The 22,183-nt window shown below is 38.2% G+C and overlaps 1 protein-coding gene across 1 annotated transcript in view; it reads left to right on the top strand.

Moving 5' to 3' along the window:
- LOC143026413 (dual serine/threonine and tyrosine protein kinase-like) overlaps positions 1-21,788 on the top strand; it is an 88,017-nt gene extending 66,229 nt beyond the window's left edge. The window contains exons 9-15 of the mRNA XM_076186736.1: positions 199-382; positions 1,950-2,106; positions 2,563-2,725; positions 3,778-3,861; positions 4,966-5,215; positions 6,276-6,581; positions 10,781-21,788. Coding sequence (XP_076042851.1) covers positions 199-382; positions 1,950-2,106; positions 2,563-2,725; positions 3,778-3,861; positions 4,966-5,215; positions 6,276-6,581; positions 10,781-10,842 — 1,206 coding nt within the window. The 3' untranslated portion in view covers positions 10,843-21,788. The remainder of the gene's footprint in view (positions 1-198; positions 383-1,949; positions 2,107-2,562; positions 2,726-3,777; positions 3,862-4,965; positions 5,216-6,275; positions 6,582-10,780) is intronic.
- The last annotated feature ends 395 nt before the right edge of the window (positions 21,789-22,183 follow it).

The following is a 22,183-nucleotide window of genomic DNA, read 5'->3' as shown; positions in this document are numbered from 1 at the left end:
ATTAGGTTCTAAGATAGGAAGGACAATTTTGGTAGGATAGCCTTGATATGGCTACCCTCCTAATAAGGTAGAAAATCCCCATTGGTATGTATGTATTTATTAAAACTGAACATAGGTTAATATTTCAAGGTTTATTGAATTTTATGTTAAAAGCCATTTCAGCTTGAGTTTGTATGTACTAAGAATTATACTTTTCAGTTCCGGGATCGACTTAAAAACAGTCATGAATCATTCCTGGTGCACTTGAAACGTCTTGAATCTGAACTAAACTCAAGACTTGAAAGAACAGAGGAACAACAGGCTAGACTAAAGAAGGTTGATGCTCCGAGACTTGCACGTTATGCCCTCGAAAGCACTTCACTGAAAGACATGATCCTCTTTGGTCAGTATTCATGAAAAGAAGAAATATATTGCATATATAAGAATAGGATGACAAGGGGAGCTGCAGCAGAAAGGCTGAAGGGAAAGAATAAATAGAATAAGCTGGTGGGAGGAATGAGGTAGAAAAGGGAGAATAGAATGGAAAAGAGAAATCAAGAAGTCTGTTATTGATGAAATGTAGAAGTGATGATTTATTAAAGAAATTCTTCAGATATATTTGTTTTCAAGAGATAATGTACACTCAATATTGAATTTGAAAAGTTGAAGACATATATATATATATATATATCTATGGGGTAGTGCAAGAGGTAAATGCTAGGGTAGTGGGTCAGGGATTGGAGATGGTTAAAGAAAATGGAGAAAAGTGGGAGGTGAGCCAGCTTTTGTTTGCGGACGACACTGCGCTTGTGGCAGGATCGGAGGAGGGATTGAGGAAGCTGGTGACAGAGTTTGGGAGAGTATGTGATAGAAGAAAGCTGAAGATAAATGTGGGTAAAAGTAAGGTGATGAGATGTACAAGGGGTGAAAGTGGCAGTAGACTGGAAGTGAGCATTAAGGGAGAGCGACTGGAGGAAGTGGATAGTTTTAGATACTTGGGTGCAAATGTGGCAGGAAAAGGTGGAGTGAAGGTGGAGGTAGAATGTAGATTGAGAGAAGCGAGTAAATGCCTTGGTGGATTAAAAAGTGTAATGAGGAATAGACATTTGGGAATGGATGCTAAGAGTGAAGGAGTGATTGTGCCAACAGCACTGTATGGGGCAGAAACATGGAACATAAGAGAGGAAGAGAGAAGGAGTTTGAATGTGTTTGAGATGAGGTGTCTGAGAAGTATGATGGGGGTTACTAGGCTAGATAGAGTGAGAAATGAGGAGGTGAGGAGGAGAACAGGGGTGGAAAGGGAGTTGGGAGATAGAGTTGATGTAAGAGTATTAGGATGGTTTGGACACATGGAAAGAATGAGTGAAGAAAGACTAGTAAAAGAGGTATGGAAGGCAGATGTGGAGGGAGTGAACATGAAGGGAAGTCCTAGGATGAGGTGGATGGATGGGGTGAAGGGGGCTTTGGGGAAGAGGGGAATGTCTGTTGAGGAAGGATGGGAGAGGACAGAAGACGGGTGAATGGAGAATGGTTGTATATGGATGATGTTGTGATGCATGAGGTGGAATGGGCAGGGGGGATGGGGGGTGAGGTAGTATGTGTGAGCAAAATTTGATGCAGCCTGAAGGGATTTCTCCCCGTCTTCTCCTTTTATGCATGGGGGGACGGAGAGGGGGGGGTTGCCGATTTAATGAAGCGGCCTTGCTGTGGATGTGCTGTGTCTTGCGACAGTGCTTCTGACCCAGGGCAGTGGACAAGGTGCAGGGATGACCCGTCATCCAGGAGGTGCTAAGATAAGAGGGAGGGTGGAGGGGTGTGGAGTGTATTCAGGGATGGAATGGGTGGGAATGATTTTATACCTTTTCCTTTTTGGCTACCTCCCTTGTAAGGGGGAAAAAGCCTTGGTATATGTATGTATGTATATATATATATATAAAATAGTAAATTTACATATGTAAAAAACATTGCAGGTATGCCAAGGCTGGACCGAGAATTAGGGCGTGGCCAGTATGGGGTTGTTTATGGCTGTGAATCTTGGGGTGGCTATCGCCCCTGTGCAGTGAAGTCACTTGTGCCTCTTGACGAAAAGCATTGGAATGATCTCGCAATGGAATTTAATTATACCAGGTAAGAATGGGAACATTTTCAAGTTGGAAATCAAAAGAAATGGTCTTCATTGGGGGAACTGACAGTCAATTACCACTCTCCACATCTACCTAGCAACTGGTGACATAAAAACAAACCCATATTGATATTTAATGTTGAACAGAAATCTTGCTGCCATTGCCTTTGACCCAGGCAAGGAGTTAAGATGGGAAAGGCAATAAATGTTTTATTTTGGTATATGTATGTACATATAAGGATAAGGGAAAACAAAAAATGAAGATAAGATGAGGGAAGTAAGGTGGAAGGAACAACAAATGGGTTTGGTTGGTAGTACAATAGGTGAAAGGTGAATGTATGCCTTGACTTGGTCTCCCCATTATAAGGGAGAAAGAGCCTTTGGTATGTATATTAAAAGTGTTGATTATTGTGTTTATTTCACATGTTTTACACCTAATGAAGGTAATTATATTCTTTTAGGAGTGTTCCTGAACATGAACGTATTGTGGCCCTGAGGGGGAGTGTCATTGACCATTCATATGGGCAAGGGGAAACTCCAGCAGTCTTGCTTATAATGGACCGCCTTGCCCGAGACTTGTACTCAGGAATAAAGAATGGCATTGACTGGCTTACAAGGTTACAGGCAAGTAAATTAGCTGGCTTGATTGGACCATTTATGTAGTTATGTCATATAGATAGGGAAAGGTAAAGAGTGCAGACAGAGTGTTATTAATTAACTGTTGTATTGAGTTTCACTAAGTGGAGGTTGTTCAGTAATTTCAATCATTATCCCTATCCTACAAGTGAGAACTGGGGGAACGGACTGAATGATCAGTTTTCTTCACATTCAGTTGTATTTCAGCTTTGTCCCTTCCACTAAAGGGTATTACCTTACTTTTATATATTTTCAGTTTTCTCTTCTGACGAACCATACCATATTCTGGATCAGAGTGCACAGCTTGAAAAGTTACAAGTAGAAAATACTACCTTAGATTCTTTTCTACACACAGGAGGCTATGAGCAACTCTGTCACCATTGATAAAGAATTGATGAATCCATTAAGTCTCGTGGTTATTATGTAATCTTAATTTTTATTAAAGAAAAAAAAATAAAATGGAAAAGAATATAAAGAATGAGTGATGAATGATTAGTAAAAGAGGTGTGGAAGGCAGAGGTGGAGGAGTGAACTTGAGGGGATGACCTAGGATGAGATGGATGGATGGAGTTAAGGGGGCATTGAGAAAGAGGGGAATGTCTGTTGAACAAGGAAGGGAGAAGCCAGTAGATAGGGATCAGTGGAGAATGGTTGTGTATGGATGATGCTGTTATGCAAGGAAGGGAGAGATGAGGTTAGGGGTTGCTTATGTGTGAATTATATTTTGATGCAACACAAAGTGATTTCTCCCCATCTTCTCTTTTTCTGTGTGAGGGAACAGAGAGGGGTGGTTGCTGATTAAGTAAAGTGGTCTTGCTGTGGATGTATGGTGTTTTGCTGCATTGTGTTTGACCTAGGGTAGTCGGTGGATGCAGGGATGACCCGTCATCCATGAGGAGCTGAGATGGGAAGGGTGGTAGAGGGGGGTGAAATGGGTGGGAATAGGTACATGTCTCTGACTTAGCTGGCTCCCTTATAAGGGAGAAAAAGCTCATGGTATATAGATAGATAGATAATTTTGATTTTGTATAATGTTACAGATTGCCTTGGACGTGTCCCAGGGGATTCGGTTTCTTCATTCCCAAGGTTTAGTTCATCGTGACATTAAGCTTAAGAATGTTTTGGTAAGTGTTGTTGCAAAGGCTGTTTTATTCATTTAAAAAGTGGTTTCAGCTATTTTTCAACCTCTCATTTACACTTTTAAACTTGTCCAGTTTTTTTTTTTTTTTTTTTTTTTTTTTTTTTGCACTTAACTCCTCTTTTATTTTCGTGTTCACTTTTTTTAAGTCACTAACTTCCTTGTTTAGGTCTTTGTTCATCTTCCGTAGATTGTTAGTTTCCTGCCTCCACAAATCATTCATATTCTCATGTCCCTCACTATGTCTATAACTCTACTAAAGAGCCCTCTTTCATACCCACTAAATCCAGAGAAATGACCCTCTTCACCATTATCAAATAGAAACCTTTTTGTGCCTCTTGGTAGATGGCTCTGGGTATATGTTTACATTATAACGCGACAGACTGCAATCTTGTGGTTTCTTTGCCCTGTCATCGTTTTCTTCCATTTCACTTCAATTACACATTATTTACATGTATTTACCTAGTTGTATTATAAGGGAAGGGGAGCTCTGCTAATGGTGACTCGTCTTTTTATCTCACAACATCTAGTTTGTTCTTAAATTCTTATATGGTGTTTGCACACACTATTGTTTTGTCCAATTTGTTCAAGACATCCACCACTCCATGTGGAAACTTATTTTTTTTCCAGATCTCTTCTATAACTATCCTTTTTGAGTTTCTTTTGTCACAGCATTATTCATAGATTGGTCTGGGAGCATAATAGCTGTTGATCACGAGTCCAACACATGATCTAAGACCATAGTCAATCACAATCCATTGGCCCTGACCCTGTACTCTATCCTTTCTTGTAACATCTACTGTATTTCTCAGGCACTTCCTCTAAAACACATTCAGACCTTTCCATTCTGCTTCTCTTAAATTCCATGTCTCTGCTTTATACAGTGCCTTGGATGGTGCACTGACATGGAATTTTAGGGAAATGGAATGTTACATAATTTGTATAACTTAGGTTGTATAGAAGATTAAGTACTTAACTGTGGAGATCATGTAAAGCTTGTGTTCTAAATATCAGTCATGTTGCATTAGTTACTGATTGTTTCATGTCATTAATCATTCATATCTATTGTAAAATGTTTACTTTCTCACAGTTGGATAAGAACAATCGTGCCAAGCTGACTGACTTAGGATTCTGCAAACCAGAGGCTATGATGTCGGGTAGCATAGTAGGCACTCCAATCCACATGGCACCGGAGCTGTTCACTGGTCATTATGATAACAGTGTAGACGTCTATGCCTTTGGAATACTCTTCTGGTACATTTGTGCTGGACATGTAAGACTGCCATACGTCTTTGAGCAGTGTCAGTCAAAGGACCAATTATGGAATTGTGTTAAGAAAGGTGAGCCCAGAATATGGTTAGGAGTAAAGTGTCGAGATCAGGGATGGGGTCAAATGATTTTTGTCTAACAATTCAATTCTGTTTCAGATTAAAATTTGAATTAATTCCTATTCATATAATTTGTAATGAAAAAAATCTTCAGATCTGGTTTGATTCAATTTATCCATGAAAAAAGAAGTGTTCAATTTCAGTTCAGTTTAACTGATGCTTTATGCATGAAATAGCTTCTCTGTAAAATGGGGATGAATATGAATTTAATAGGTTACTATATGAGAATAGTAGAGCTGACCCACTACCCTTGCATTCACCTCTTGCACCACCTCATCCATGTATAAATTGAAGTGTGATAGGGGTTACTAGGCTGGACAGAGTGAGAAATGAAGAGGTGAGGAGGAGAATGGGGGTGGAAAGGGAGTTAGGAGATAGGACTGATGAAAGAGTATTGGGATGGTTTGGACATGTGGAAAGAAAGTGAAGAAAGACTAATAAAAGATGTGGAAGGAGTGAACATGAGGGGTCGACCTAGGATGAGATGGATGGATGGGGTAAAAGGGGCATTGGGAAAGAGGGGAATATCTGTTGAGGAAGAACAGGAGAGGACAGAAGATAGGGGTGAATGGAGAATGGTTGTGTATGGATGATGCTGTGATGCATGAGGGGGAGTGGGTGGGGGTGAGGGAGTATGTGTGAGAAATAAAATGATGCAACCCAAAGGAATTTCTCCCTGTCTTCTCCTTTTCTGCATGAGTGGATGGAGAGGAGAGGGTTGCCGATTTAATGAAGCAGCCTTGCTGTGGATGTGCTGTGTCATGTGACACTGCATCTGACCCAGGGCAGTGGGTGAGATGTAGGGATGACCCGTCATCCAAGAGGTGCCAAGATAAGAGGGAAGGAAGAGGGTGGATGGGAGTGGAGTATGTTAGGGATGGAATGGGTGGAAGTGGTTTTTATGCCTTTGTTTTTTGGCTACTTCCTTTGTAAGGGTGGAAAAAGCCTTTGGTATATGTATGTACATATTGCATCATTATTATTTTCTAATTACCACTATACTCTCTCTCAGGTGCAAGACCAGAGCGTTTAGCTGTGTTTGAGGAAGACTGTTGGTGTTTAATGCAAGAGTGCTGGGCAGGAGACCCAAATAGACGTCCTTTGCTAGGTGTTGTCGAGCCACGTCTTATAAATGTGATGGACCGGTTTCGCAAGAAGGAGCTCAAGAAACAAAAAAAGAAGGAACAGCAGCAGCAGCAGCAACAACAACAACAACAACAACAGCAGCAGCAGACAACTTTCTACATGCAGGACCCTGGTGATGATGACAAGGTGGACTCTGCAGTGGATGTTGTAATTGAAGAGTGCGCCTATCTGGGTTAGTGTGGGCCTCTTTTGGGGCATAGCATGGCCTGGCTTATGTGTATGCATGTCCATGTGACTGTGTGTCTGTACACAAAGACATAAACACTCATGAATAGTATAGGTACTAAAATGTTAATGAATGCTGAATGCCTGTAGATACAAGATTACTTGTTTGATGCCCTCAACTCTGTAACATTCCTGAGGTGTAACTGTGTGCATTGTTAATGAAAGTCCCTTCAAGAGCAACAATTGCAAGGTGTCATAGCACAGCCATATCACATAGGATGATATCTGTCAGTTGTCACAAAGAAGAATATTCGACTGTCGTTCCCCTGCCATGAAAAGAGCTACAGCATCCAAATTGAAGAGGATAATTAACCTTAAAAGGCTCCACAGCTACAAAAGTGATGACCTAATACAAATAAATTGTCTTAGGGTAGAAAAAGTAAAGGCTTGTTTACTAATAATTGTCTCAAATTTCACTGACTAAAAACTCACAGTCCCACAACAGTTGGCTGTGTTCCTCAGCTACCCTCATGGATCTTTCTGGGAAGAAATTTAGGACTGTTGTCTGTGTTGTATAATTGTGATGTTTATGCCACTGGCTAGCAGGAGGAGCAGTCACTGGTGGTCAGGTCTCCCTTTATGAAAAAGTGGGGAAAAACGTCAAAGTTAACAGAGAGGTCTTGGGTCCAAACACCAACCCAGGTTAGGCTGGGAGCATGTACCTCTAGATAGAGTGAGTGGCGTTAATGGGATTTGAAGAAGGTGGTGAGATGATTCTCCTTGTTGTTCATGTCACAGGACCATCTCCAGCAGGCACCTATTGTTGGTCTCAAGGCTCATACTTATGAGTAAACTGGTGAACATAAGACATAACATGACAGTCAAAGTCGAATTTAGTGATAAATTCACGTGGTGATAAACTCTGATATATATATATTTTAAGGTACCCACAAATAGTAGTACAGTTATAACCATTTATGTGCATATACTGTCATACTTGCACATAATTATGTACTCAGACACACATACACAGCTCTGGCTTTGCTTGTTGCCTTCACACTTCTATCAGGCAAATTGAGAAAAATCAGATAAGCAAGTAAGAGGGGATGGTGAGAAAGATGTAAAAGATAAAGCATGTCTTTGTAATTCTATGTGGAATTAGAAAGCAGGTAATACTTAATCATGTTGGAGAGAAAAGAGATTATGTCAGAGAAGCAAATGAAGATGGCGGCAAAACTGTTGGATATGCATAGCTTTAACTTTCATAACTGTTTGTGCAGAATTTAAGTCAGCTTTAAAACTTATGATGAAAAATAAGAGAGCATGTGTAGCTTTAATAAGTAGAGTCAAGACAATGAAGATATTGTTTAGATTTTAATTATGAATAGAAAATGATTATTTATTGAGTTTAAAGTAGATTTTTATTGACCATGTAATGGTCATGCAGATAATAATGATATTAAACATTTGTGATAAGATTCATGTACAGAAATGCTAGTTGGATAGGATGGCTTTTCTTGTAAATACAGTGGAGCTGCTTGGCTACAAAGTGCTATGCATGATAGAATCAGGCGAAGGAAAGGACTTGGGTGATTGCTGTCATCAGCTTTATCTTTATCCTTTCCTGCACTTGGGTTCAGAGAAATGGTTTCTCATTTTTCTTCAGTGCTGGCATCCAGTGCGTTTTATTTAACTTCTTTTCAAGAAAAGAGGAGTATTAACAAAAACTTGTACAAGAGGATAACAATTACATTGATCAGGCAGTCATGTGTGACAGAATCTTGTTTATGCACTGGTTTGAAGACTGAAAACCAATTGTTGGGAATTATTGTGTAATATTCAGCATGCATGGCTCGTATTTTATCGAATTACCAAAGAAATGCTGGGCTGTCTGAACCTGCAACTATTAATTCTTTGTGTGTGGCTAAATACTGAAATTTTGAGTGATTATTCTCTCATAACAGAAACAGGGTAAATGTATAATGCAGATACAAGTAACAGTTAATAGTGAAGAGGATGATTTTTTTTTTATTCAAGAAAATATACAGAAAAAGATTTATGGAAATTGTCAGTTAAGTGGTCAGTGTTCACCTGAAGACTTCTTATTTTCATAATGATGATGTTGGTCTATTTATTTTTCTCTTATTGAGTTGACATTGACCATAATGCAGACTCAGTAAGAGGTCATGTTTTATGGACATTTTATTTATGAACAATCTTTGTCAGAGTCATTCCATTATTCCATGTTTTATCATTATTTTTGTATATAATATTATAATTGAAATACATTCTGCATATACAATTGTCATTAACAAATAAGCATGAATATATTGTATTTCCCTATCTTTTGTTCTTCTTTTCCATTATGTGGACTAGACTGAAATAGTTCAAGTTTATTTATCTTTATATTCTTCATATGGAGTTAAGGTTCCTTTGGTCATGTCAAGTTTTAGGGGGAAGTTTGTGAAATGAATTTGTATATTAGATGGTATGAAAAAAACAAGTATTCTACAGATTACAACATGAAGGAATTGACCCTTTGAGTTTAGTGATCAGAGTTTAGCTGAAGAAGAAGAATTGGCTTTATCTCATTAGTACAACATTAGTTGTGTTACCATTGATTCCTACACTACCCATGGGGATGCTATGTAGAGCATGATTAAATCATATGATGTTTACCAGAAAATAACAGCAGGTTAGTCACAATAAAAGGATGCTTGTGCCCAAGCAGGTAAGAGCATCACTACTTGAGGTGGAGTTCATGAGAGGGGGTAGTTTGAGCCCTGTCTAGCAAGTAAGTTCATATTCAGGGCATACTGCATTAAATTCCCTTTTTCAACAAATTTTTTTCATAAGGATGTACCACCAGCCTTCAAAGATGGGAGTGTGTGATGTTAAATTGAATAATAAAAGCTATACCAAGGGCTTTTTCCCCATTGCCATGGAGGTAGCCAAAGTCAAAAGGCATATACTCACTCCCACCCATTCCACTCCCATTCCACCACCCTCTCCTCCCTCTCATCTTAGCTCCTCATGGATGATGGGTCATCCCTCCATCCCACCCACTGCCCTGGGTTAGAAGGAATGCAGCAAGACAGCACATCCACAGCAAGGACACTGTGAAGTCAAAAATAATAAAATGAGACTGAATAAAACAACAGGTAGCTACTGGCATGAAATGGCTTGAGACAGATTCCATTTGTAGTACAGTAGGTACCATGCAAATGAATAAAATTGCCTGTTATTAGCAAAAATCAATAAGTTACCTCATGAAATGGAAAGTGTTGTAGGAACTACAATGACAGCAATTTTTTTCAGCTAAGATGTGACACTAGTTTATCATTTAGGGTTGCTGAATTCAAATATTACATTGGTTTTTGCCTACTGTATCATGTTTTCACTCTACAGTGTACCCACATATAGGCACTGGAATGAAAGGACTAAACACTATCTTGAAACAATTGTGATATACCATTTTGTTGTGTTTTACAGATTTAATAATTCATTCTGGGTGGAGGGAGGGTGCATGCCTTGACAGGGTACCTTCCTTATAAAGGGGGGGGGGGGGGGGAGAGAAGACTGTTGGTGTATAGATAGAAATTTATTCTAGCTACTGCCAAGTGATTTTGTTCAACCAAGGGATGCCCTTGATTAGGACAATGAGCCAAAGATTCAATGCTGAAGCTGAAAAAATATGAGAGTGAAACAAATGGCTGGTGAGTGGAAGTGAAATGGATGTGGGTGGGTGCATGCCTTGTCTGGCTACCTCCCTTATAGGAGGGAGGAACTCCTTCTTGGAAATTTGTGAATAATCATCTTGGAATGATCACATTATTTGATATCTGATGAATGAGCAGTCTTTGATATCTTTGTGTTTAGGTTAGGGTCCTCAAATGCTTATTGATAACATACAGTTATGGGATATGATTTTACTATTGACAAGGTAAGTAATGAGTTTATTCAGATTATGTAAGAAAGTGTGAAAATCAGCATTTTTTCTGCCTGTAGTGAGATATCCTAATGAAACACAAAGGCAAAAGCCGACAAGATTGTTGATTCTCACAGATATCCTAATCATGACTGCAGTAATGCATCTTATATCTTAGTAGCTCCTCAATTGTATGCCATATTTGCCGGCCAATATTAATATTTACTGTGCTTTCAAACATTATCCGACCTTTCTAATTTATTTATCTTTTGCTGCAGCCTGTGAAAAACTGGAGCATCTGGTTATGAGTCTACAATATGGAGTTAGTCAGACTCTTTGAGAGGGAACTCGCACTATAATTGCTGCTTTGTATTGGTATATAGCTGCAGTTAGTGGAACAGATCCTCTGGAAGCTCTTCCTAGTAAGTTATGCCATAGGAAAGCTGGTGGTGGTAAAGAAGGTGCAGGGATACTCGCTGCTGAAGGTTGGAATGCTGCTGCATATGTTACATCCAGTCTTGGATTTTAAAGCTTGTATTTAACAGGTTAATAAGTGTGCTGCACCTGTATTGCTTCTACATGGCTTGATTAATTCTTTTGTAGAAAGTTCTGCTGCCATAATTGTGTAAGGCTTCAATAAACCAAAGTTTATATGTACCGGTACATTTGTAGCTGTATAGCAAATTTGTGTTCACTGGTGTTTCTGATAGATGGAAGCTGCAAGACCATTGAGGGACCTGTCTTTAACCAATGAATTATACATAAAATAAGATTGGTTGTATGAATGTGTGTATCTGCAGCAGTATATGTAAGAAGGAAGAGGTAGTATAAATGACAGAAATGTGTAAATTTGATATCCTGGATCTGGCTGATATGAAAGTGAAAGGTTAAAGTGAATGGAGGGAATAAGGGGATGAAAGACTAAAAGTTGTGTGGGATAGGGTCCACAAGCTCAAGGAAATAGTGTGTAATGTAGATGAAGGTGAGAATAATGGTAAATGTGAAAAAAAGGGAGGAAAGGGTGGTGAATGGGAGTGGAAGGGTGGGAGTGGATACATGCCTTTTGACTGAGCTACTCCTCATATAAGGAGGAAAAAACCCTTGCCATATAGATAGATGGCTACATAGATGAAAAAGTTAATAATGGGCATCACAGGTACAAGAGAGGTGAGAGAATGTTTCTGGTTGGAACTGAATCCAGCAAATCATTTAAAGTAGAAGGGTTATAGTATTATGGATATGAATGCTAAAGTGACCCATAGATTCATGAAGTGAGTCAATATTGTGGAGTGCCTGGCAGGGATCTATCTGAGAGTGGAAAATGCTTGATCAATGCGTGCTGCAAGAGTTATAGTTCTTGGTGACAGATATTTCAATAGGAAACTAATTCATAAGTATATATGGAAGCATTATGTCTGTCCCTGTCATTTTATATATCCCCTTACCAGGAAAGTAGCCAAAGTCAAAGGCATATACCCATTCCACTCCCCTCCACCACCCTTTCCTCCCTCTCATCTTAGGCTCCTCATGGATGACGAGTCATCCCTGTATCCTGCCCGCTGCCCTGGGTCAGAAGCAATACAGCAAGAAACAGCATATCCACAATAAGGCTGCTTCACTTAATCAGTGACACCCCCACTCTGTCCCCATTATGCGGAAAATAGAGAAGATGGGTAGGCAGGAACCATAATATAAAGATGTATATTCATACATACATAAATATACCAAGGGCTTTTTCCCCCTTACAAGGGAGGTAGCTAAAGTCAAAATGCATAATTTCACTTCCACCCATCCCCACCCACTCCACTCCCATTCACCACCTCTCCCTACCCTCCTTTTTCTTGGCTCCTCCTGGATGATGAGTCAACCCTGCATCTCATCCATTGCCCTGAGTCAGAAGCAATGCAGCAAGACACAGCACATCCATAGCAAGACTGCTTCATTTAATTGGCAACCACCCATCTCTGTTCTCTCATGCAGAAAAAAAGAGAAGAGGTGGAGAAATCCATTCGGGCTGCACCAAAATATCATTCACACATAACCACTCTCTAACCCCTCCCATCCCCCACCCACTCCCTTCCATGCATCACAGCATTATCCATATACAAGCATTCTCTACTCACCTCTATCTTCTGTCTTCTCCCGTCCTTTCTCATCACCCATTTTACCCCATCCATCCATCTCATTCTTGGTTGCCCTCTCCTGTTCACTCCATCCACCACTGCCTTTCACTCACTCTCTCCATTCCCAATTCTAATACAGACTCTATTACTCTTATAAAATCTCTTGACTACACATAACAGCACCCCTTAAAACAGAAATGGCAAAGAAAAAGAATTTGAGGCATTGATAGGGAGAAAGGAGAAAGGTAATGAAGGTTGGGAAGCTGATGAAAAGTGTGATGACAAGATGAATGAGGAAGAAGTGAGGTGATTGGAAAGGCTCAGAAATGGGAGTGGTGGAAAGAGTGTGGGAAGGTGGCAGAAATACAAAGTGACAGTGAAATATTGCTTGGAATTTATGCAGTATAAGAAGGTTAGATGGTGGACAAGAGAAGCTGACTGCTCAAGTGAGGAACTGAAACAAGTGCAGTGGAAAAATAAGAAAACACGAGTAATGGCTAGAGAGGAACCATAGAAATGAAATGAGAAAAAAGCTAGCATAGTGTAAAAGTGATAATTGATAGGGACTAGATATTTGAATGTTTTAAAGAGAATGAAAAACTCTACTAGAAATAAACAAATGAAGTGAGAAAGTCAGAGAAGAATTTGGAGAGTAGGATTAACTGTTTCTTGCTACATTGCTTCTGACCCAGGGCAGTGGGTTGTATACAGGGATGATCCATCATCCATGAGGAGCTAAGATGAGAGGGAGGAAAGGGTGGGGGATGGGAGTGAAATGGGTGGAAGTAGGTACGTGCCTTTGACGTGGGTACTTCCCTTGTAAGGGGGGAAAAAAGCTTTTGGTATATAGGTAGATAGCAATAATGAGAAGAGCAGAACATCATTAACAGAAGACACTGCTAAATGTAAATGAAGATAACAAAGATGAAATGTTAATGCATGAGAGTTGTGGAGTGAGAAGCAGGAGAGCTGAGTGGCCCCACATTTATAAATGGAAAAAAAAAAAAAAAAAAAAAAGTGAAGGATGTAACTATAAAGTTCAAGTATAAGAAAATAGTGGGACAAGATGAGGAAAGTTTGCAAATTATATATTAAAAAAAAAAATGGAACGTATGAGGGAATTATACCTAAGAAATGGAAGAAAGCATGCATAGCATCATTTCATAAAGTAAAAGGTTACAAGAATTATAAAGGTATCAACATCTTTTTAAACATTCCAGCTAAGGTCTTGGGGAGAATTATCATAAGAGAAACAGAGGAGATGATGGGAGGGACAGTTTAGTTTTCATTAAAAGGTGTTATGTATGTCAGATATTCACTCATAAAACAGCTCAGTGAGATGTGTGAGAAAAGCAATTATATCTGTTTTATGTATTTAGGGATGAAATGGGTGGGAGTGATTTTATGCCTTTCCCTTTTTGGCTACCTCCCTTGAAAGGGGGAAAAAGCCTTGGTATATGTATGTATGTATGGACCTGAAGAAGCTATACAATATGGTATGTACAAAAGGAGTGTGGTTTGTTGTGGGTACAATAACCCCCTCATATAACCTTTTCATTGCATTTATTTCTATGTTTCTCATTACATTTTCCATTCATATCAGACATTTACTTGCCTCCTTTACTCTACAATTTACATCCATATTCACCCCTCTATATGAGGAGGGTGACCAATTCAAAAAACACATACATCATACACACGTATACCAAAAGGACTTTCCCACTAACAAGGGATGTAGCCAAAAAACAAAGGCATAAATTCCACTTCCACCAATTCCATCCCCAACATACTCCACTCCCATTCACCCCTCCTCCCTCCCTCCCTCTTGGCTCCTCCTGGATGATGGGTCATCCCTGCATTTTGCTAAACAGTGTTGCAAGACACAGCACATCCACAGCAAGACCACTTCATTAAATCAGTGACCTCCCTTCTCTGTACCCTCATGCAGAAAAAGAAAAGATGAGGAGAAATCCCTTTGGGGTTGACAAATTATTTTTTCACACATACTCCCTCACCCCCCATCCCCCACCCACTCCCTTTCATGCATCACAGCATCATCCATACACAACCATTCTCCATCCTCCCTTATCTTCTGTCCTCTCCTGTCCTTCCTCAACAGACATTCCCCTCTTTCCCAATGCCCCTTTTACCCCATCCATCCATGTCATCCTTGGTCCCCCACTCATGTTCACTCCCTCCACCTCTGCCTTCCACACTTCTTTTACTAATCTTTCTTCATTCATTCTTTTCATATGTCCAAACCATCCCAATACCACTCTCCTCCTCACCTCCTTTTCCCACCCTATCCAACCTAGTAACCCCTGTTATACTTCTCAGGCACGTCATCTCAAACACATTCAAACTCCTCATCTCTTCCTCTCTTATGTTCCATATTTCTACCCCATACAGTGCTGTTGGCACAATCACTCCTTCATACAATGTCCTCTTAGCATCCATTCCCAAATATCTATTTCTCATTACACTTTTCAATCCCCTAAGGCATTTACTTGCTTCTCTCATTCTATATTCTACATCCACCTCCACTCCTCCCTTTCTTGCCACATTCACACCAAAGTATCTAAAACATACATCATAAACATATAAATCCCTTTTAATTACCCCTCCCATCTCAGCACCTTAGGGATGAAATGTAGCTCTGTACTGCATCACACAGGTCTTCTCAAACTTCCTTCATTCACTTAACCTTTCTACACTCCCTGGTTCCTGATATGGGGTAACATCATTAACAAAATTAATTTTGTATTTTTTCGTGTGTATATTGTATATTGCTACATATCAGTATAACTTCCAGAATTACATTAACAGTAATCAATGCTTTTTATCCTAAACATCATTGTATATGTATATACTGTATCATGAGGTATTATTACTAGATAAGGAAACAGTTGTTTGTAACACAAAGCAGGATTATCCAACACTAAAAATTTACTTGGGCCTATGGGTTTACAGCTGAATTATGCATCTGTTTTGTCAACTTATTTTTATTTATCTCCTTAAATTTACAGGTGCAATAATATTATCACACCATTTTTAAATTGTAGGAAAACAGTACTATATACATAAAGAACCTTAATTTTTTTTCTCATTATAGAAAAGTAAGTAGGAATTATCAGAAATTAAGTAGTTTTGTATTATATATAACTTAATTTTTTAAGGTAGCTCTCAAAAAATCCTAACAACAATATATGGTGGGATGCCAATATTTTTCTGGCCATAAACCTGTATATTGAATTAATTTTGTGAGATGTATCTTTTCACAGATCCTGTGAGTGTAGGTCAGTGATGTTCATTTGTTTACTGTCTTGTGTGTCTTGTTTCTTAGTGTGGCAAGACTCACTGTTGATTGTATACGCTTATTACTATTAAGTGTGGAATTTAAAATCTATGTTATTAGGGCTTTTGAAGTAGAAATAGCTGAATATATATACACACACACATATATATGTATGTGTATGTATGTCTATCTAAACAAAGGGCTTTTCCCCCTTACAAAGGTGGTACCCACTCCATTCCCATGCACCACCCTTTCTTCTCTCTCGTTTTACCTCCTCATGGGTAATGGGTCACCCCTGTACCCCACCTGTGTGTAGTTATCGAGTTATACTCGTGGTGTCCCATCTTTGTATCTCACAGTGTTTAGTTTGCTCTTAAATTTGTTTATAGCTTTTGTACACACTATTGTTTTATCCAGTTTGTTCCAGATGTCCACCACTGTATGGAAAACTATTTTTTTCAGGTCTCTTCTATAACTATCCTTTTTGAGTTTCTTATCATGTCCTCTTGTATTTCTCTTATATCAATTTAGTAAGTCCTCTCTCTCAAGGACTTCTATGCCTTTCATGAATCTGTTAATAGTCAGCAGGTTGCCTCTTTCTCTTCTTTGTTCCAAAGTCGGTAATTTCAATTTAGCCAGTCTCTCCTCATATGACAGGTTTGAAAGTGTTGGGGCCATTTTTGTGGCTGCTCTCTGGATTCATTCAATTTTCTTTATATTCTTTTTGGTACTGGGTGACCATAGTGTTGCAGCATACTCTAGTCTAGGCCTTATTAGTGTGACTAGTACTTTTTTTAATATTTCTTCGTCTAAATAGGTAAAAGCCACTTTCATTGATCTTAGCAAGTTGTAAGATTTTCCAACAATTTTGTTTATCTGTTTATCAGGGGACACATCATAGGTAATCACTCCCCAGTCTTTTTCAGATCTCACTTCCTTTACTTCCTTTGTTCCAATTTTATATTGTCCTTGTATTCTTTTTTTACTTTTTTGAAATTCCATTATGCTACATTTCTTTATGTTGAAGTCTACTTCCCACTTTTGGCTCCGTTTCCAAACCTTGTTTAGGTCTCTCTGTAGTGATTCACAATCTGTTTCAGTATTCACTTTCCTCAGCAATTTAGCATCATCTGCAAAGAAGCTCATGTAACAATCCACATCTTCATCCATGTCATTCACATAAATAGTGAACATTATTGGAGCCAATACCGATCCCTGTGGAACTCCACTAATCACCTCTTCCCAAGCTGAACTCTTTTCTCTGAGCACTACTCTCATTTTTCTGCCATGTAAGAAATCCTCCATCCAGTTTAGTAATTTACCTTGTATCCCTCCTATGTTTCCCAGTTTTGTAAATAATACTTTGTGTGGTACTTTGTCAAAGGCTTTTTGTAAGTCTAGGAAAGCACAATCAGCCCATCCATCCCTTTCTTGTAATCTATTAGTCTTGAGTAGAAACAGATCAAGTTTGTTGCACATGATCTTCCCTGTGTGAATCCAAATTGTCTCGGGTTTATTATATTGTTTTTTACAGGTTTTATCTATCTATTCTTGATAAAAAAAAAATTACAGGTTTTGGCTACAGTGCTTGTAAGGGAGACTGGTCTGTAATTTGTTGGTTCTTCTTTCTTTCGTCCTTTATATATTGGTACAATATTGGCATTTTTCCCGTCCTTTAGTATTTTTCCTTCTTTGAGTGAGCAACTTAATATGTTATTGTTGGAGAATGGTGGAGACAATGTCCCACGTAGAACTGTCTGTGTTCAGAGTGTTGCTAGGAGCAATACTTCCGTTGGAGAATGGTGGACATTGGCTTAGGCTTGTAATTTGGCTAGTTGGTTGTCCTGATGAAATGCTCGTATGTTGGTGGTCCTCGACTATGTTGATGGTGATCCCACCGCTGCCACCAGATATGTTGGATGGAGTGTTCCAACATATGGATTGCGTGCGAGTGGAGCGACTTCTCTGGAGGGGTGGAAAACAAGCCGATATTTCTTGTCTTTATTCAATTGAATATCTCCCACTCTCCAAAGAGGAACAGTTCATTATATACATCAATCCAGCAAGGTTGCTAACAAGGGAAAAATATTTACATGGTCGCTGTTTCCAGCGAGACTAGACAATCGAAACATTTAATTTACATACAGGAGCAAATAGAAATGATGATACATCACTTTGTATCTTTTATATATGTGTGTCCGAATGTGGACTGGTGAGAAATAATAACCTTGTGGAAATTTATTGTTGGAGTGGCAATATCTTCTATAGCCATTAGTGGAAAGCTGTGCTTGTCCAAGGTCATGACCCTGATAATTGGAGTCTCAGGACAATAGACTTGACTGCGACGCTTGACCCTTGGTGTACGTCAGGTCTTGACAACCATCTTCCACCAGTTGTGGTGCATGCATATGTATGCGTATGTCATACTCGTCTTGTGGATGAGAGTCGGTAGATGTAGGTAGACTGAATTGTTCTAGAAGTTCTCCAACATTATATATTTTGTCCATTAATTCTTCTTTACTTTTTTAGTATCCAATTTGCAATTCCATCTGGACCATGTTATTTCCTGACATCAAGGTTCGTTAGTCGATCCATTATTTCTTTTTGTGTTATTGCTATTTTCCTCATGGGGGAAGATTGTACTTCAATTCCCTTGTCCCAATGTTGTACTTTTTCTTTAGTGAAAACCAACTTAAATTGGTTGTTCATGACTTCAGCCATTTCCAAATCTTCTGTATATTCTTTATTTCCTGTTTATTTTTAAGTTTACCATTCACATATCTATAGAATAGTTTGGGTTGATCATTACATGTTTTTATGATGTCTTTTTCGTTGTTTCTCTTTTCCTCTCTGTGCACTTTTACATATTCATTTCTATGGTTGATATTTATTTGCCACTTTCCAGGTTTTTTATCTTTTTTCCATCTTTTCCAAGCTTCATCTCTTCTATCTTTTACCTCACTGCATCTTCTGTAGAACCAGCACTTAATATACACCTTTTCCTGTTTCTGTCTTGGTCATTGGTGAGCGTTATCGCAATAATTTATCACGATAACACCCACCTATGGATTCCAACTGCTTCAATATTCTTTATGCCTGAAATAGGTAACAAATAATTGTTTTCTCATTTACAGTAGTTGTTGGTGTGAAACAATGAAATGGAGACTTGATAGATTATCTCGATTATTTCGGGTTATCTGTTATCCAATATTTTTTTCCCCGTGTTATCAATTTATTGGTATCACTGATACTTTTGGTTCCAAACTAGTGATAAACGATCATTTCAGTTTTTTGTTCCAGTTTAGGATGTGGGCGAGCCACACGTGCCTTGGAGGAAGAAATAGGTATGTCCGAGCTGGGAACTAATTGTAGTGGATGGCATAGGTGGGCATTATCACAATAACATATTGTGATAATGCCCACCTATGGTCTTGGTACATATCTATTCACTCCTTTATTATAGATTTCCATCAAAGTCATCCATTTCTCTTCCACATGTGTCTCTTCTTTGAAAATGTTTTCCCAATTTGCATTTTGAAAGAACTAAGTTTCCCAAAGTCTGTTTTATTGTAAATCAGTCTTCCTTTTCTGTATTTTATTGTACATCACTCTTCCTTTTCTGTATTTCTTATTTTTCTCTGTATATATTTCCTCCTTCAGTTCAACCTCTATTAGTATGTGGTCACTCTTTCCAAATGGTGTCTTGTATTAAATCTTATCCATAATTTCAGGTTCTGTTGTAAATATTAAATCTGGTCTTTATGGTTCTTCATTACTTCTATGTTATTTTATTTTACCCATTGTGTCATTGCATGTTCTATAGTCATGTCAAGTAATATATTTCCCCATAGATCCTCTCCACCTTTCACTGTCATCTCTTCCCAACAGATTTTCTTGCAGTTAAAATTTCCCATAAGTACCAGGTTACCTCCATCCTTCAGCATCTCGTTTAATGAATGCCTTGTATCTTATAACATTTTTGAATGCTCGCCCTCTTTCCAAGAGCCCATTTTTTTTTTTGGCACATAAATCACCACAAACTTTCTACTTTTCATGTCGCTGGCTTTAACTTTTATTATGATCATTTCGACACTGTTTTTACCCTCTGTAGCCTTCGTCACATTTAAGTTTTTCTTGGCCAAAAACATGCTTCTGATACAGGGCAGTGGGCGAGATGCAGGGATGACCCGATATCCAGAAGGAGCCAAGAAAAGAGGGAGGGAGGGGTGGAAAATGGGAGTGGAGTATATGGGGATGAAATGGGTGGGAGTGGATTAATGCCTTTGACTTTGGGTACCCCCCTTGTGAAGGGGAAAAAAAAACCTTGGTATATGTATGTATATTTGTATTTCTCTGAGTAGATTTTTCCTCTAATGCAAACAAATCTTCACTTCTGTACGTCAGCACTGTCACTGATCCTAGAACCCGCCAGGGTCCACTAAGTTATGTTCTCTGGCCATCATTTCTGGGAAGACTTCAACTAGGTCTTTCATGATTGAGTCATTAAATGTGCATGGATGTGGTACAGGTGAGAATAAAGGGGAAAAGATTGGTAGTTATGTTTTTGAGAAGAAAGATGAATATGTTTGTGTTAACTGAAAAGAAGTTGTCTGATTCAGTCAGAGTACCACACATTTAATTTCATCAGTTGATAAACTATTATAACACACACTTGCTTGGTAATTGTGAGTGGGTGTGGGTGACAAGCAGAGACAACTAGCAAGGTTTAGAAACACTTAGTCATCAAATATTTATGGGAGTTAGTGAATGGGATTTTGGATGGGTGTAGGAATGGCCTAGAGTGATATATAATTTGGCTTGGCTATGCCCCTTGCAAGGAGGAAAGGGCATTTTGGTATATGTATTTACCTAGTTGTATTTTACGGGATAGGAGCTATGCTCGTTGTGACCCAATGTCGTGTGTATATTTGTATGTATACACACACACACAAGCATTGCCTCTTTCCTATATACTATGATTAGATAAATACACACATTGTCAGTAGACATTTATAAATAATAAGAGGGAAAATTCTCAATTTTTATTAATGGCATCAATTATGGCATATGACTTGTATATTTACATATTGTGGCACTAGTCAGTCCTATTGCTTTCTGATAGCTATTGATGATCCTTTTGATTCTGATATGCTGTTGCTAGTAATAAAGATGAGTATTGGAATTTTGATTATAGTATACTTACTGCTTTGAAAATAATCAGTGCTATGAATGTAAAGATAGGTTTAGTTTCTGTGAATTATGTAATATTCACCCAAGATTAGTAGTGATGAAAAGATGTAAGTGAATAGATCAAGTGAAATAGTGTTCCAAGCAGACGAAGAACTTGTTGGTACAGTATCCTGTAGCAGTGAATATGCTATGGAAGGATGACCAAAGTATGTTATGTACAATAATTAGGAAAACTCCAATATATCTATATTTTTTCATTGGAGATATTATGTATCTCATCTGGATTCATAATGCTTTTTATACAATTAGATTTAACACTTCTGTTTATCATTTAAGAGTGTAAATCCCTTCTTTTACAACAAGGAACACATTCATTGGTAACTTTAGGTCAGTATAGTTGTATTACATTCCTATATAGGTTTAAGAATTAGTGGCCATGTCACTTGTGTCTTTGTTTGCTTGTAGTGTCTTGTTTTTAAATGATGTACAGGAAATGCACAAAAAAAATTTTACTACATGTGCATTTCATGAATTTTGTTTTACTTATGAAAACAGACACACTAAGTTTTAAGAGGTGAAAATTTTATTTGAATCTTATCCTTCCAATTTATATGTAAATTCATCATGGGATTTTCTTGTGTATAATTTAACATTTCCAAATGAAGAATATATATCATTCATTAGTTTTTATTCATCTATATCTATACCTCTTTTTAAGACAGTAAGCACAATATATAATACAATTTATCTGTGTTTAGTATTTAACTACACCTATACATTTATTTATTTTGTTTACTAATATTTATATTATTATAAATTTTATTTATTTTTCTTTAATTCATTTATCAATATTACATTTTTTCCACATCCTACCTAGTTATGGACCAAAAAGTCTCCTGTCGGCATGCTCCGCCTTTGTAATCCTTTGTAAAAAAAAAAGTAATATTTGTTTGACAAGGAAGCACATATTTGAGATTGTAGTCTCATTGATATGTTTACATCAAATCTCTCCCATATGAGGGATGTACCTTAGTGCTGCAGTTCTAAGTGTCCTCCTAAGTTTGATAATGAAT

Source organism: Oratosquilla oratoria, chromosome 1, assembly GCF_046742065.1.
Source record: "Oratosquilla oratoria isolate Oo_2021 chromosome 1, ASM4674206v1, whole genome shotgun sequence".
NCBI classification, from domain to species: domain Eukaryota; kingdom Metazoa; phylum Arthropoda; class Malacostraca; order Stomatopoda; family Squillidae; genus Oratosquilla; species Oratosquilla oratoria.
Note: the sequence above shows the minus strand (reverse complement) of the source record. Positions and strands in the feature narration are given on the sequence as shown.